The following is an 18,813-nucleotide window of genomic DNA, read 5'->3' as shown; positions in this document are numbered from 1 at the left end:
GATGTGTGTGAGCGTCTGCAAATTAATTTTCTTATTATTAAATGACATTTTGTGTCTTCGCTTTATTTACATTGGGGGAAATGTGTTGTTGTGTTGCAGGGACGCTGCGAACATCAAAGCAAGATTAGAACATCTGGTAAGTTCTATTCGACACCCCCCCTTCATACCCCCCCCTCTGTGCACAGACACACACACACACACACACACACACACACACACACACACACACACACTTTGATATCTGCATTCCTAATGAAATCTCTGGAATTGAAGCTGAATACCTGCAGCTAACAGGCAGGGAGAGATACACAGAGAAAACATTGAAAACAGGGATAGAGGGAGGGTAGTGTCCCCCCCTAGGGCCTCGTCCACCATTTTTCTATCGTTTATTTTCTCCCAAATTCTGCCCAAACACACACATGCGCACACAGGTTATCCACCTTCATTTTTGCATTTAGTTGTGGATAGTTGCAGGATTTTTGCATGTTTGCATACCTGTTTACAAATGGATGTATGAAATGAGAATATTTTAATACCTTTTTTTTTTTTAACCCCCCCTCTCCGTCGTTCTCTGTCATCATGGGGCTTTTCCTTAGTCTTCTCCCGTCCATGAATCGAGGGCCTGCTGAAAACGGTCTCCCGGGACAGCCCTGAAAATTTAATAGCCAGCGTTTCCAGCGTTTCTCTTGCTACCTGCTTTAATATGGGGTCACGGTGCCGTGCAACAAAGTGAAAAGGTTCTCTCTCCTCTTTTTGGGTGGGAAGGAAACCAGGTTTGATGTGCCCCATATTCCAGGGGATGAATTATAGACAGGGGTCAGCGAGGGTCCCGGCTCTCTGTGGATGTCACATGCCCTCCCTCCCTCGCCTCCCTGCATACTAAACCTGCAGCTCCCAGCACCTTACGCAAATGACCCCCCCCCGCCCCACCACGAGCTACGCAAATGACCCTGAATATGCCACACAAATGACTGACCCCGAAATTCAAACGGTTCGCAGTAACTCTCCACTTGAGCGAGCGGCAGATCAGATAAAGATGACCTCAGATTTCGAGCTCAGTCACAGAAATGTTCCTTATTGTTATTATGGGCTGTAATCAGACCTCTGATTGAAGCTGGAAAAGACTCAAGAGTTTTCCTGTAGTTTACTCGCCGTTTACATCAAAACTGCGTCGATTTGTTCCTAAAGTGCGTTAATGCTAAATTTACATGTACAATTTCAAAGTTTTGAAGCACTTATCTAAAGCGTTGTGTTGCACGTACAATATGTGAGATGGCCAAAGACACCACGGTACCCCAACCAGTGCCTCTCTGTCTCCACAGCAACTCCCTCTTTCACTAGTGCTCCGCTCCCTACGTCTTTGCTCCACTGTGGGAATCTTTGAGGGCACAGTATAGTGCATAGATTTTTTTTCACTCAAGAGTTCAGACACTTAAATAAAATGACGGACATTAAATATAGTGCACGATATAGTAATGGTCTAGTTTGGCTTTGGAGACGTCTATGGGGGTAGGTCTGGAGGTGTGATTGATGTGGTACTCCATAAAAGGGGGTGTGAATTATTCAAGAGGGGATTACAGGCATAAACAGCATTAATCAATATGTGTATTGGCAGTTACATCTTGGCCAACATTAGGTAGTGCGTGTGTCTCATGTTGAGAAGAGTCTTCCTGTTAAAGGCAAGTGGAGGAATGTGAACTATTTCCATAAGACATGAGTGACACCGGGTCGGTATATATGGCAGACAAACGTCTCTATATGCACTGTAGATATATGCAGATTCTTCACACTCACATCTGGCCAAAGTTACCTTGAGTTGTATATCTGTGTATCATATGATCATGGTTTACTAATTGGCCAGACATACAGAACAGTCTTTTAAGGAAACTAGATTTGTGTTTTTTTTACTCAGTCTAGTCCTAGATGGGATTTGTATTGCACACGTGAGAATATTTGCGTAAATGTTACTTGGCAGAGTTTAGTGCAGCTAGTTTGTGTTCTTTTGTGTCGTTTTTGCACCGAGTTGTGCCTACAGGAACATATGTTTGCATTTGATTCTTAGTATTTATCGGGATCAGCTCAGAGTTAAACATTTACACACACACACACACACACACACACACACACAAACACACATTGGTATGTTTACCAGTGCATTTCTTTTTGTATATATTAGTCTCTGGGAATTTGAATACCTGAATACTCAGTGTTTGAATTTATGGGTGTGTTTATGCTTATGGGGAGATTGCACCCCGGTAGTCAGCTCCCTGGGTAGCGTAAGACTCTGATTACGATTCGGGACAGAAAACAGTAAATAATGGAGCCCGTCTCCCTCTGAGGTAGAGTTGCCAGGATGTTCAAAATGCTGTTTCCGTCTATACCTCACACAATGATCCCTGTAGATTTCTAAACGGGCATGTATGTCTCTCTTTTGATATACTGCTCTTAAGATTAGTGCATCAACCATATTGAGACATATCATGTCGCCGTCGAGCTCAAGTCATATTATGCTTTCAAGCTGCTACCTTGGACCTGGATTGCCTTTTTATCTTTTACTTCTTAATTTAAATAATTTGAGGATAATTGTCAGAAAGTGTTCCGTTGTTTACTCATAACACAAATAAATAGAAAGATTTGTAAGATTTTCAAGCTTATGTTCAAATAATTCTTGCGCTTGATTTACCATGATGAATACTAACATTGCCTCCTCCTGTTAAGTTAACAGTATGAGTGAATGACTGGTGCAGTAATTAGGTGGGCAATTAAGATTTATGTGGTCTGAGGTTTGTTTTATTGTTCGTGTTTGTTTTGTTTTCGTATTTCAGCAGATTGACTGAACACGATCAGTAGCGATTGTAGCGAAAAAGACTGAAGTTAATTGCTCCCAGTGCTCTGCGTTAGTTTCTGCTTGTACACACACACACACACACACACACACACACACACACACACACACACACACGCACACACACACTAGTTTGAGTTGGACGAGTCTTTGCTCTGGGACAAATGAAGCGATAGTGAAAGAGGTGGCCTACAGCAGCTAATCAGTCCAGATGCACAGCTTCTCAGAGCGAAGTAGAAGAAAGCCAGCAGCTCAATCAATACATGAGGAATCCGCCTCATCAGGATTACTGGCTCAATCAGCAGCTGTACCCATCGTTCTACCACACACACACTGCCTGGGGAAGGAGAGAAGAAGGAGAGGGGCAGAGGAGGAACGGGAGAGAGGGAGATCGGAATTTGAATAGCACATGTTAGTGGAGAGCAGGAAAAGCTGGTTCGCAGGTCGGCCCGGGGGCTGCAGGTTGAGTTGTAGTCACAATTCACAGAAAACTGAAATTACATATACGCATTTCTTTGGAGAATTTGCGTTTGGTCTTGACGGGACATCGTAGGCAATAAGTAGATTGTTTATAGGAAAATAATTTGATTTTAATTGTATAAATGTGAGACGGTAATTTAGGCACACATCAAACCTCTAGTGATCTCCTTTTTGAGGTGAAAATGTATTGCCAGTTTAGTATACATAATTAATCTTTCTTGTATAGAAATATAGTCATACAGGTATCTTCTAACGCAGCCTTGAAGTGTTTCTGCACCGTTCGAAGGCTTCAATGATCCCTTGAGTCTTAAAGGTTGTGCAGTAACCCTCCCTGAAGGGTTCAAGGATCAACTGAATTACCTCTTTGTGGCTCTTTGTTACATCTGCTGTCAGAGAAAGTATTTATTTAACTTCTTTTGTTGCGTAGCTGTCCCTCTACTAATGTTATAAGGCAGTTTTGGCATTAAGTTAGTCAACATTTCAAGCCCAAACCAATGTAATCCCATGCCTTCACCACTTAGTGAGCAGCTGAGTATGCACCAGTATTTTCCTGTTGTACGATATTGTTTCAAACTCGTGCGACAAAATAGAAAAAGTACAAATCTTTTAATCCCAGCGATTCCTCAACTGTTTGTATTTATTACTTTTATTGGGTGTTTTTGGGGGGCATTGTCTTCTGCTTCTCTGGGAGCTGTGCACCCTCTTTTTATTTCATTTGAAAAGTATTGTACGGCACAATGACGATGTGTTCAAGCGGAGGTGCAGTGCATCAAGTGTTATCCAAGGAGGTAGTGTAGAACCGAGGGGGTCACCAGACTGCTGTACACATGGCTTTCTTCAGGGAATGGCTGAAGTCGCCCCAGTGTCCCTTGGTGAGTTGAAGAGTTTACTGAGGCAAATAGCCTTGTTGGCTTACTGACAGATATGCAACAGCAGCTGTAGTCAGGACAACACACTCACACACCAAGAATGTGACAAACCTGGCCTCACTGAACATGGCAGGGAGTTGACTTTGTTTAAAATCCAAGAAGTTGACGGGAGATCAGAGCTCAAAATGATATATTATCGTTTCTTTTCTTTATTCTGCGCTTTTAATTATCTCATTAAACACTTCCTCTTTATCTCTCACTGTATCTCTTTCTCATTCTTTGTATTTCTTTGTCTCTGTCTGTCTTTCTTCCTCTCTAATATGATTGTATAGGATAAAGAGGTGAAAACAGCTCAGAGAGAGAGATTCTGGGCAGATAAAGGAGGGGAAGGGGAGGTGGGGCTTTCTATAATCTGCAAACAGATTTCCATGCTTATTACACTAATGATTTCATGATATTTGATGTGGTGGCGGGGGGTTGGGAGGATGTGGAGGGGGTGGGGTGGTCTCTTTCTCTCTCTCATCTCCACGGCGCGGCTAAATGATGGAGTAATTTGAGTGACCTCTGACTCGGGGCAGGCCCAGACGTAATTGCATGTCATTCTGGCTCGGAAGGAGGGGAAGAGGAGAAGGAGGAAGGGGGGGGGGGGGGGGTTCCACAAAATACAAAGTATCCCCACCCCTGTCTTTCCCTCCTTTCTCACATATATCGTTTTTCTGTCTCCTTTTCATGTGTCCCCATCACTTCATTGCTCACCATCTTGTCGCCTGTCTCGCCGCCAAAAAAACAACTCCCCCCCCCCCCCCCCCCAAACAAAAGAAAGATTGCATTAATTTTCAAATGATGATATTACATTAAGCGTGGGGATCTCATATATCAAAACGTGAGAACTACTCCCTTACTGTATGTGCTTCATCTTAATGGTATCGCTGGATGTCAAGGGCATGGAGGAAATTAAATCGGAAAGTGCAGATAGACCAAAGAAGATATTATCTCTGGATGATTGCAGTTTTGATAGGTATTCCAGTGAATTTCATTTTCTCCGGATGGGGAGAAGATGAGTTAGCCTGCACATTTGCTCATTTTTCTTCTACATGATTTATGTGAGTTGAGTATAAAACTCTCTCCTTCACCCCCAACGCCACCCCCTTTTATCGGGAAACACGTACATGCATGCGCACACACGCACACACACACACACACACACACACACACACACACACACACACACACACACACACACACACACACACGCACGTAAATGACTGCCTTTGAGTCGTATCTTGACTGGGGCAGTTAATGTATATATGTGTACTTCTTGTACGGCTGTATGTGGGCAAACTGGGGGTTGTGTGTATTTGTATGCACATGTTTTGGTGTGTGTGTGTGTGTGTGTGTGTGTTTGTATGAATACACGCGCCTGAGATAGCAGCAGAGCCATCAGCGGGAATGATTCCAGGGAGACGGGGGAGTGTCATTACTCAGACTTGTTTACATTCTAAATACGTAATGAAATCTTGTTGGTAATAATGACGGGAATAAAAGTTTGGGAAATTGTAAAAGTGGTGAAGTTTGAGAAATGAGACCCGGCCTGTGAAATAGCATTTGGGGGCAGGAAACGACATTATTATGCAGTGCTCCTGCCTGCCTGAGACATGAAGATGAACTGCTGGCGGGCCATAAAATGCTGTTAGCCCTAGCCTGAAGTATGGCACATTGTAAAAGAGCCCTGATCCCATATTGCCATTATATATAAAAGTATAGCCATACACAACATTATTTTTCATATAAGATGAGCTCAGATACAGTGGCCCGGGCCCCCCAAATACATACACTGATAGGCAGATTTTTTTTCCCCTCCTTATAAACTATATAAATAAACATATTGCCATGGAACCCATCTCTGCCCTGATCTTATAGACCTCGATATTAAAAACAGAAATATTGCATTTTCTAGGGGCTCTGTTTTCCCCTGTCCTCTTTTGGGTATGGGATATATCTGTGTGTTTGTTTGGGGGGAGTGGGAGGGAGGCGGAGAAGAAGAAGAGGAGATGAGGAGGAAGCCCGAGCGGAATGCAACAAATGAAAGAAAATGGAAACAGATGAAGACTTTAAAAATATAATGAGATGAATATTGAGCATATCAACTCCAGCATAAAGAGAGTTAGAGAGAGTGTATATTGAAACTGTTTATTGACAGATAATGATGGTTAGAGTGGTGCAATTAAGATTAATGCTACAGTAGATGGACTCAGGATAGTGTTTTGAAGACATTTGGAACTGTCAGGTGAGTTTACTTAAACCCACATTTCCCTAATGTTTCCATTCATTCAGATTATTTACTTTTTAGATATAGGGAGCAGGAAAGAGAGGATAAAAAAACTCTTTGAATCCAGAGTGCTGCTGCTGCTGCTGCTGCTGCCTTTTACCCAATTGAGTTGTGTATTAACCGCTCACCATCTTTACAATACGGCGATATATCTGTTGACCTTGAGCACTTATTTCTGGTAAACTTTATTTCTAACGCTAGTTTATTAAGAATTACTGATCTTTTAAAGCAGCGGTTGATTTCTAATGAACATTGTGTGGAGTCTGGCTCGACCATGAGGACATGGAGACATTAACAAAGTCACTAATCTGTCCCGTCTGGATGTGCTTCATGCTAACAATGGGCAAACACCGGTTTGAGAGATTGCATGTCATTTGGTTTATCTCAGCACTAGATAACTTCCATTCTCTTTAAAACTAATAATCTTCAGTGCTATCTGGCACTACATTGCTTATTTTCAGGGGAAATGAACTTGGAGTGTTATAAAAGACCAATAAAGTCACTGATGGATATGTTGCTCACTTCATAAAAGCTTAAATACATATATTTTATTTATTTATATAGCGGCACATACAGTCTGATTCTGCTGCGTTGTGGAGTTGTAGTAGAAGACATGAGATGAGCTGCCTGGCAGATAATGGTTTCTCAAGCTCAACCAATCATCAGGAGGACCAGCAGTGCTCCGCTCTGATTCTCTGACCTACAGTATCTATCCAACGCTTCATTGCTTTATTGTCCCGCCCTTTCCCCGTGGTCTCCTCCTCACTTCCTCAGTGTGTGTTCACGTCTCACCTGGAACTGTATATGGTTATCATAGATTGAGTGAATCATTCTATAGCATTGAACGGCTGGGCAGATTATGTCAGGAGAGGATGACTAAATGTGTTGCTCATCTTCCTGCGTGTGCGTTGATGTATGCTGCTATTCGACCTTGTTTTATTTCCGTCTCATTTTCTCGTGTCTGGACTCTCTTTCTGCTCATTTTATGATTATTCCTGTTGTTTTGGTATGATTGAGGGAGTTAATCATTTGGTGAGAAAGCAGTCTGACCATCTGACCACAATCTGTCCAGATACATTCTTTGTGACCTTTGTTCTGCCTCTCTAACAGGCCTTTATTCATCTGCTGACCCGCCACACTTTGCTTTGTCTGCTCGCCCTCAGGCCCAATAATAATAATAATAGTGCCTTGGACCAGAGCATGACTACAAATAGATGAAATTTCCTGCATGCGGCAGCGGTACCTCATTATACACCGTGTAGCATTGTTTTTACCAAGCAGTGTGAGGGCTTGTTTATTTTTCTAATGGGACGTGTTTATTTCTGCCGAATGGGACAGACGCTGGGCTTTTAGGCTCAGCTAAGCGTGTTTCAGTGCGTCTGTCGTCGCTCTGGTGAGGTAAGGGAACAAGTTGGAGGCCTACCATGAGCATACAGGACTTCCTGTCACATTTTAGGCAAGAGTTTAGCGGGCGTGGGTGTCAGTGCTGGCATTAATATCCAGCTAGTCGACAAGTAGGATGTTTATAAAAAGTCGTTCCTTTTCATTTCGAGATAGGGAGGAAAAATACATTGCCTACTGTATGTTGTTGATAATAATACCCGCACCATACATATTGCATATTTCGACTTCATAAACACGTAAACAAGAATTCAGACAGGGCTCTTTCAGTGTTTTAGCCGAAAGTCCCAAGAGACGGATAATCTCTACGCATGGACACATAACACTGAAACACTCATTGATGGATACAGTATAACGGGGGCCGTCACATATGCCGTTGGTATGCTCCAGCCAAAGTGCTTGTTAGACGGTCTCAGCGATTAGCCGGGTGTGTGGAGGATTTGTACTTCTCTATCAGGCCCGTTTTCATTCTTTACTAAATATTTTCTGGCACTATTGTTTAATTGACATTGAATTCCCGGGAGGAAGAATTGTGTGTGCGTCGTTACCCTCATATTTAAACAATTATCGCCGCTCCCTCCGCCCTTTGAACGCACGCAAGCGCTTTTGCATCCAACATGGTTTGATGACATGTTGTAAGAAGTCATTCTTTTTGAACATACTCCCGCCTTCGTAAAACCGGTGGTTAATTAATCGTAGGTTTTGTGGAGGCTCTCCTCGTCTCCGTGTCCTCGAGCGAGACAGGGAACCGAGAGGCATCGTAAAGCAACTGGTTCTGCTCTCAGGTTAACAGTGTTACAGGATATAAGTCACATAACAATAAAGGTTTTTACATTTCTGATTTCTTGATGGCTGTGTGTGATCCTGTCTGTCTTTGATCCCCTTCTATGTCCGTATTCTTCCTCTTCGTCATCTTTTCTTCCTCACCTTCCCTCTTCTTTGCACTCTGAACAAAACAAAATAAACTTTGTCTGCTGTCTGTCTTGTCTTTTGTCCCCCTCTGCCTGTTCCCCCTCTCCTCACAGTTTGATAATCTAAAGCCCCGGTTAAGAAAAGTGCTGTTCATTTCCAACACACACTTCCACCTTACTCCCTTTATACACACACACACACACACACACACACACACACACACACACACACACACACACACACACACACACACAGTCCTTTCCCTCTTTGTCTCATGTTTGTTTGTGTGAGTCGAAAAGGCGCAGTTCTAATTGAGGAGTGAAGCCACTTCAGATGCAGCGGGTTCCTTTTTCCCAGTGGGGGGAACACAGATCTGCCTCTGGGGAGCACAATTAACGCCTTTTTATTGTTTACGAATGAATTACACACAGAGGAAGTGGGCATGCATGTGCGAATTAGAGAGAAAAATAGAGAGTTTGTTGGAAAGCATAAACATGCACTGTGTGTGTGTGTGTGTGTGTGTGTGTGTGTGTGTGTGCGCGCACTTGTGTGTGGGTTCTGTACCATTATGTTGTGAGCTTAGTGAGTATATTTTACATCACTTGATAATTTGATATTAATTAGCCAGTTTCAACCTTCTTCAGTTCTTTAGGCTGGAAGCACACGCTTGTCCTGATTTTTCCTTCTCTCTCTTTTCTGCATTCATTTAGAGAGCAGGTCGCTGCAGACTCACACATGGCACAAAACCTCTGTGAGGGTCTCTACCAAAGGTTTTAGGCATGCTGCATATCTCTGGCCACACGGCCATCATTGATGGTAAAGCAAGAAAAAGCAAGTTGCTTAAAAGTTTCAACAGCGACAGACAACACACTTTTCAACCCTGTGTGCTTCAGTGTTGTATTACCCACAGCTGGCAGAACTGTGTGTGTGTGTGCGTGCGTGCGTGTGCGTGCGTGTGTGTGTGTGTGCGTGTGTGTTTGTGTATTGAGGATGCATGGACTTGCACATGCCTTAAGGCCAATGTAAACAAATGCTAATGTAATTACTGAGGGGGCGTCGTAATAAACTGTAACTAATATGATTGCACAGCACACAATGATCAGGTTAGTTACAATGTGATGTGTTGTTGCTTTAAATGACTGGTTGCACCAAGACTGATTCCTGTCTCGCTGTAATTGTTCAGCAGGCTAAGCCCTTTAACATTTAAACTGGGTTTGAATCCTGCCCAGGACTTTTATTTTGTGGCATGTAATCCTTCCTTTTGCTGCAAAGAAGATGCCAAAAAAATGACAGAATTTTGCCCTCATCACTTCGTCATGAGGGGGAATAGAGAGTGTGTGTATACGTCTGTATGTGGGTGAAGGCCTCAAGTGTTCCTCCTCTTCTCCGGCATAATAGTGATTAGTAATTTCAGCTGTCGAGCAGTGCCAGTCAGTGTGAGCGTGATTCACTATGTCACCTGCTACAGGGGACACACACACACACACACACACACACACACACACACACACACACACACACACACACACACACACACACACACACACACACACACACACATACATATCCATGTTGCATTAAGTGTGCGTCAGTCTGTCTGCAGGGCCTTGATGTGCGTTCCATCTAGAATACAGCACCCTGACATTGCTACATTAAAGGGGGTCATTATATTTCCCTGGCTGCCACCGAATAGTGACGTTTTTACAAAGTGACAAGTTTACAGTTTGATAAATCAGATTTTTTTTGCTGTGGGTGGGGTGGGGAAGCCAGGAGGAAGTGGTGGGAGAAGAAGAGCCGGGTTTTCTGTGGAGGAGGAGGAGGAGGAGGAGGAGGAGGAGGAGGAGGAGGAGGGAGGAAGCGCTGCCTGTCAGCGACGCCCCGGCCCTGTCGTCTAAATGATGCTCCCAGGCAGCGAATTCAGATCCCATCCCCATTAGCATTTAATTTCTCTCTAATCCTACACACAGTCTCCACCGCTGCATGGTAACGAGGGCCGCTGTGCCACGGCTCAGCCGAAGAAACCTCCGAGAGCAATCTGCAGCGTGCTCGCCTTTTACAGCTCCGCGCCCTGTCGTAGCCATCATTCTTCCTTGACAATTAAGACCCTCAAATCTAATAGCAGTGATATTGGAATTACAGCAAGACCCTTTCGAGGGCATGTCAGGAAAAAGGGCTGCGCCTCCCAATACAGCTGTCAAAGCACAAGGCCCTCCCCCCCGTTTGTGCCCGCTAAGCGTTTCTGATGCACACACACACACACACACACACACACACACACACACACACACACACACACACGATGGGATGGGGAATATGTTGAGTCTTTGCCTGTGATCTTTGTAAAATGTGCTCTCTGTGCCCTCTTATCCAACTCTCCAAAGACTTGTTACAGCAGCTTTTGTTTTCTCTCTTCTCCTCTCACTCTCCCTCTTTGTCTCTAAATTTCTCTTCATCTCTTCCTCATTGATTCTCCCTGGTGTGTCAGAGATGTTGTTGCTTTCTGTTTTTCACAAGCAGGGTTTTTTTTATTTTTATACAGATGATTAGACTAGTAGATTGGTGAAGTTGTCCCTCGGTGCTCTGTGAGGACAGTTTAAGAGAACATTCTCTCTCATGGTTGCGGTTAAAGATTGGGTAAAAATGTATTTCAGCCTAAGAGACACACAACTGTTCTAGAGCTGGATTACATACACAAGGTTGTGTCAGTGTGGAGGTTATCTGTTATGTTATTAATATCTCAGCAGCAGGGTGGTATAGTGAACATTAGGACTGCAACTAACGGTTATTTCTTATTATCCATTAATCTGCCCATTATTTTCTTCATAACACAGTAAGAAATGTCCATCCCAGATCCTCAAAGCCAAAGGTGATGTCGTTAAATGTGTTGTTTCTTCAGTCCACAAATATATTCTGTTAAATATGATATTAAACAGAGAAAAGTACAACAGTTTAAAACAGCATTTTCTACCATTTTTGCATGAAAGATTTCTTCAACAATTAATCGATTACCAAAATAGTTGGGTATTCATTTTCTGTGGATCGACTTATAGTTGCAGCTCTTATAACCAGGTAGAGCTTCCTTATGAAAGCCTCAGGAGTATCTGTTCTGCTCAGCGTGTCCTCGAGCAACACGCTGAGCCCCTACCGGCTCAAGACTCCTGTAGTCTAAAAAATAATGAGAAACTCTTTGTTAGAGTCAATTAAAGTATCACATTATTGTTGACTCATTTTCTGTTTATGTTGCATCTGTGTCACTTTTCTGCAGACGCCATCAGAGCAGGCTAAAGTCCGGATGCACATGGTCCTGCAGGCTGCAGGTACGTGGATGATTATTCTGTTTCTCTTCCTTCGATCAGTGTTTTGTTGTTACTGTGTAGTTCAGAGCTGCTAACTTGAAGGCAGCGTGTGAGAACACTGTGCAGAGCAGCCTCAGTCTGTCGTCTGGCTCGCTGTGCTGAATCACTTTTCTGTCAATTTACCTCCTTAGCCATGATCGCGTCGTGGCTCTAGGGATGACAATGTCATTCAGTCCACCACTTTGCCTACACGCAAATGTCACATATCAATTTGCTCAACTTCATCTGCTGTCATTCACAAACACACCCCTGTGATGTCACCCTAGGGCTGCAAGTATTTACAATGTATTTGTGGTAATATATTTGAAGATATAGTACGTTTTTGTGCTGATTATTTGAACATGTATTTACTTTCATGCATATAGATGACAGGAAGCTCATCCAGTTTTGTACTGTGTAGACATTGAGTGCAAGTATGAGTGAAACCGACGGAGTAACAAGGACTTAGACGTGAAACATGACACCTGTGTACTACGCAATGTACCCAATGGTTCAATGATCATTTCTGCACACATTTGTTCCAACACAACGGTGTAAAACCTTGTTAATCTCATTACTGTTTTGATTAGGAAAATCTAATTGTATTTCCACTTTAGAGAAAATGTGTAAACATCAAGATGTACATACTGTATATCAGGGATTTAAAAACTAATTCTAAAGACTTTATTTTTTAGCCACATTCGCAGCCCTACCACACAGGCTTCGCTGTACGGAGTTATGAATGAGCCACAGTCTCATATATGCACAGACCCCCTTGGACCTGTACGGGTTTCGTACTTGTTCTCCCACACACAGACTCGCAGCACCCCTCCCCACACACACACACACACACCCACTACCACAATCTCACACACACAGACAAATGCATACACACACTCTCCTGCTCTCCGCTCTGAGTGCTTCTGGGCCCATATTCACTGCAGCTTAATTTCAAACACTCCTCCCAGTACATAAGTCATAGATGTCACCATGCACGCGGTGTATATATTCCAGTGTGTATTCGAGGGGTAGAGTTGCGAGCTAGATGTGACAGGCAGAGATTGACTGTGGAGAAAGATGTCTTCATGTTTACAGTCATGCACACACACACACATACATCGGCCCAGCACTTCAAAACAGGGCTCTAATTTCACCACAGGAAATATATGAAAGAACCAGGCATCTATACATCATCTATAAAGCACCCAGCAGCCACACACTTACCTCACTTAAGACTTGTTCTGTCTTACTGTAGGTCACAGAACAGCGCCGCAATCCCTCTCTGTGATTTCACTGATTTTGGATTTTTGTAAAGCAAATTTGACATACTTCATCATACTTTGAATTGACTCGACATAGTTTACATGTGGGAACTCGGGGTATTTTTGGAGTGGGGGATAATTTGACTTCTCTATTGTATATCAGACGCCCCACACTCCCCTGCCCTGCACTGCCCTGCCACCTCAAGGCTAATGTTGCACTAATGGTGGAGGAGCATCATAAAATTGAGCATGTGGCTTTGAGTGCACTGGGCCAGACTAGTGCAGACACAGACCCAGGGCCAGACGCAGGACTAGAGGAGAGGGTTTAATGCACTGGACATGTCTCTGGTTTTCCTCTCTTTCCTGGAGGCTTCCGAAAGAACAGGTTTATGGCTCACTCAAAGATTGTCTTTACCAGAGAGACTGTTTCAGGCCTTCGGGTGCCTGTGATCATATCGCTCATAACAAACTACTGTAAAAACCCAAATGGACAACAGATTTTTATAGATGAAGCCTTTTTGTCATTTGTTACTTGGCCTGATTGTCATTTTATTTCAGGCATGTTTTCTGCTGCCTTTCCTCTGTTTTGTGATTTGCCCTCGCTAATTTAAATCATGTCAGTGTGATTAGAGATAATACAGATATCTTTTTCTCTCTCGAGTCCTCTGACCCTGCGGCTGCTGAGACTCCAAATCTTCTAAATTCATCCGTCTCACATCCCCTTGCATTCTCTCTCTCTCTCTTCGCATTTCCTTTTCTCTCGTCACTCTCCGTCTATCTGTCCTCTCACTCTCCGTCTCACTGTCTTTGTTCCAATGTGTTAGCCAGACAGAGGGAGATAGGGATGGAAATAGGGAGGGATGGAGGGCGAGAAGGAAGCAGCAGATGTTGGGAGGTTGTGTGAATGTTAATGTCCTGACGTAGCCGTGGAGCTTAAGCCTCCTCCTCCTCCTCCTTCCCTCCGTTCCTCTCTGAGCGCCCGCCAGGCTTTCTCTCTCGGGGTCTCCTGACATCCTTAAAGCCCGTGGCTCTCCTCTCCTCTTCTCTGCTCTCCTCCACCTCTTTCTCTCCCATCCCCTCCCTCCCTCCCTCCTTTTGTCCATCTATGGACTCTCTCTAGTCAGTAGAGAGCAGATCATCCCATGGCTAAAGCGGCTCAGGCCTTTGTGTTGGGGGGCTCTGTGGACCTGTAATGAGCCCCCTCGGCTGGCCCGCTGGCCTGCTTAGCGCTCACTGGGGGCTTTGAGAGAGAGAGAGAGAGAGGGAGAGAGAGAGAGAGAGGGGTGTGTGTGTGTGTGTGTGTGTGTGTGTGTGTGTGTGTGTGTGTGTGTGTGTGTGTGTGTGTGATGAGGAGGTGAGAGGAGGAGGGCAACACTGGCCCCCAATGAAAGAGCTGGATGGATATGTTTATGGGTCACTTCCTGCATGGCCTACATATAACACACACACACACAACACACACACACACACACACACTACACTCCATATTTCCAAGAAATTCACTTGCTAATTTCATTAATAAGATAATTTTCACAATGTCATTATGTGTAACTTTAATAATTGTTATGACGTTTATGTTAATGAAACGGGTCATATCATTGTCATAATGTTCGTAAAAAATACATAAGATACATGAATTTTAAATGAAATATTAATCATGATGTTGGTCATTCATTCTGAAATATTCACTCATTAGCAGTTAACAGAGATTTGTTCATTATTTATGGCAGCCTGCATTGGCCAACTTGCAGGGAAACCTCCTGCACAGGTCAAGGAAGTTCAGCTGCATATAGTGTGTGTGTGTGTGTGTGTATATGTGTGTATGTATATATATATATATATATATATATATATATATATATATATATATATATATATATATATATATATATATATATATATATATATATATGTGTGTGTATATATATATATGTGTATATATATATATATATATATATATTAGTTATTTCATAGCACCCTCAGTATGTTTGATTAATCATTCTGCTCTCTACATTATACATATAGGGTGGCCTTCTGAAGCAGTCTTCCTACTTTCAAAACTAAAGCACTTACAAAAGAAAAAACTTTCATTCATATATACTTTCATGCACAGGCACACACACACATGCACAAACACAGCAGCCATGACACCCTTACATATGTATTATGCTCTTTTCTTTTCTGCCACTTGCCCGGTTCTTGGCTCTTTTCAGAGCAGTGTCCATTTCCACTCAAATGAGCATAAGCACTGTGTGCGGCAGCGGGCCTCTCCTTATCCTCACATCAATAGGGAGTGTTTGCAGAACACCCACTAAGGACCTGAGGGCCAGGGGTCATCAAAACCTCCGTCTTCTCCCTATTTGAACCTTTGACAGCAGCAAAACAAACAATCCTTAGGATCTCACCAGAGGCTTGAACTTGGCAGGAGCTCACTGTTCTGAATTAACTTTCCCTATTGGTTTGTCTAAGTTTGACACCTGGCTGAAGTTGGTCGGCAGAAGTTTTCTGATTTTAATAATGTTCAACAACTCATTATTTGGTTCATAACTGAAAGTTTCACAATCAAAATACAACATTGACTACTGCCATTCCCAGCGATTTTTTTTTTAAATGCTAAAGATCTGAAATAGAGTCCAACAAAAGTTGAGGATTCTTTGTGTTGTCAGGTTGTTAAATAAATGTGAGCTTGTTTGTGTCAAATGCCGACATCGTTAGTGCCGTGATGCATGATAGCATGATAGCATGATAATCTTGCATTTGAATATTATGGTGTAAAAAGTATTATTATTATTTTCCATATGAATTTGTGTTAAAGATAATGTTTAAACAGTTTTAAAAGTCCACCAATGCTGATGTAAAACAAGCAAGAGGCTCATCCTAAAGAAATTCAACATAAACATCAGCAAACTTCAAAAACAAATGTTTTTTTGGCATTTTTGAGATAATTTAGAGGAATGAATGACAACCATAAATGAGGGAACATTCATCAAATGGTCCCCCAGCCAGAATTGAAAAGGGGTGTTGCCATTACATGTGTACAGTGTTATCATCACCCAATGTGATGTTGGTTTCCGAGCACGTCTGTAGGAGTATGTCTCTCTTATTTGTGTTGTTTTTCTGTCTGTTTATATCTGCTCTCTGATCGAGTGACAGACATAAAGAGGCAAAGAGGGGGGTGGGGAGCATCCCAGCTTAGCAGCATCATGCGATAGGACTAATTCTTCCACAGTAAATATGGGGTATTAGGCTTCTCTGTCGCAGCAGGGGTCCTGAAGAAGCACACACACACACACACACACACACACACACACACACACACACACACACACACACACACACACACACAGCCTTTCTCTCGAGCTCTACGCTTCTTTCCACCGTCTTCCTTGTGCTTCCAGTACCCGCTATCCCTCCCACCGCCCCAGCCCCCACCCCCTTAGGCCCTGACAGATGTGTGCTGAACAGACCACATACATGGAGGGTGTCACCTTACCCCCTCTGGAACTAAAGGGCTAATGCGCCACATTTAGGAGGCTGCCGCCCTTTGTTCTGCCAGGATAAGAGGTGACGGAGATGGGGAGACTGAGACAAGACCCAGCTCTTTACATGGCCTAAGTCTACTTTTTTATTTCCCTGGTCTGTCTGCATATTTTTTTTTACCTCCCATAAACTTGTTTTCCTCCTTTCTCATTCTTCCAATTTTCATCTCCCTAATATTTAGCAGTCATCGCTGGTATGCAGCACAAGATTTGTTAGGCAGTTAATAACAGTGATCACACATTATCCATCTTCGTCATATCACCGTCGCTCTGGTCGTAGCACCACGTTTTGTATGTCATGACTAAGGCGATTGTCACAAACGCCAGTCAGCGGAGACCTTCATCTCAAAAGGGGATTTCTCTGTAAAAACTCGAGGGAAATACCCAGTAATAACTCCTAACCACATGTTCTCTTTGCTAAAGGTGTTATTGTAACAACAGCAGCACGACACTTTGAGCAGTTTGAACTGAAAAGAGGGCTTTTGCTGTAATGACAACGAGGTGTTTGCGAGCCAAAAGATGGTAAACAACTTGATTACAGCTTCTTTTTTCTTTCAATAATGTGATTATTTTGTTGTGAGGTTCAGGAGTTGCTTTTTAATGTACTGCTTTGTCTCGTAAAATAACTGCGGTTGAATTTGGGTTTTCTGATTTAACTGTTAAGGTTCAGTCAAAGATCTGAAAGAGCTGCAGAAAAAAAAGGGGTTTGAGAATAAAACAGCTAATCATGACTCACGTAGTTTAATGATTAAAACAGCCTGGTCCATAGAGGAGATTTGCTAATGTTTACCCTGCAGCACCTTTTAAACACCAGATTTAAAAGCCTCAACTTAAAAAATCAGCGGAGATGCTTCTCAGTTAGCTGCATTGGAGGGATTTAGTTTGATACATTCATTTTGGTTTCCTTTTTCCTGTTTAGTTGGTTTTTTTTGCGTGAAATATTCAAGCATAAAGCCAGAAATGTAACCGCATAGCTTCCACTATATTTAAAGAAACACAAACAATTACACAACAGCAACAGAGATCCCCTTTGCTTCTGTGCAGGAATGTGTCTCCTGTTGTCCGTTTGGAGGATAATGGTGCAGGGATGTCCTGTAATTTAGTCTCCGTAACCATTGATCAGCTGGATTTATGTGCCATTACCTCACTGTTCCAGTCAACAGTCGTAATTATGTCTCAGAGAGAGAGAGAGAGGGAGAGAGAGCGAGAGAGAGAGAGAGAGAGAGAGAGAGAGAGAGAGAGAGAGAGAGAGAGAGGGAGAGGGAGAGAGAGTCCTCCAGTTACTTACACAGGATCCAAATACCTGAATAAGCTTTTATCAAGCAGCCCTTGCCGCTCACTTAGTAGCAGATTGACACTGGTGGCAGACTGACTGACCTCCAGATGAGAGCGGTGGATGGATGGAAGGGTTTGTTGAGCTCGGTTAGAGAGCCATACCTCATAGTAAGAGCCCTGTGCCTCAAGCTGTTGCTCTGACCCTCTCAAAATAAGTCTGTTTACGCTTTAAAGTGTGAGTTTAAAGATGTGTGCTCAGATGGATCTCAACACACATCTACAAGTGCACCTACAAGTGGATATTATTTATTTCAGTAAGAAATAAGCCTTCCAGTTCAAAGGTGTCTGTCAATGGGCGGAGCGGACTGAGTGACCTAAGGACTACATGGATCAGAGTTTTATGTACAATTGATTTTTGGTTTGCTTTATGGGTATAATAAACGCAGGTCCTGCTGCGCCCCGGTTTTCTCTTTGCTATAGTAAGCTTGTCTTGTTTTTTAGCCAAACATACCGAGGTTTCAGCTTTTCAAATATGAATATTGGCTGGTTTTCTTCATCTTCTATGA

General features: G+C 43.0%; 1 protein-coding gene across 2 annotated transcripts in view; it reads left to right on the top strand.

Moving 5' to 3' along the window:
* rsrc1 (arginine/serine-rich coiled-coil 1) overlaps window positions 1-18,813 on the top strand; it is a 110,787-nt gene that overhangs the window by 40,487 nt on the left and 51,487 nt on the right. For both annotated transcript variants that reach the window (XM_029447199.1, XM_029447200.1), the window contains exons 5-6: window positions 100-136; window positions 12,102-12,153. In XM_029447199.1, coding sequence (XP_029303059.1) covers window positions 100-136; window positions 12,102-12,153 — 89 coding nt within the window. The remainder of the gene's footprint in view (window positions 1-99; window positions 137-12,101; window positions 12,154-18,813) is intronic.

Source organism: Cottoperca gobio, chromosome 13 (genome assembly GCF_900634415.1).
Source record: "Cottoperca gobio chromosome 13, fCotGob3.1, whole genome shotgun sequence".
NCBI lineage: Eukaryota > Metazoa > Chordata > Actinopteri > Perciformes > Bovichtidae > Cottoperca > Cottoperca gobio.
The sequence above is the reverse complement of the archived record's forward strand: the minus strand, read 5'-3'. Positions and strand labels throughout refer to the sequence as shown.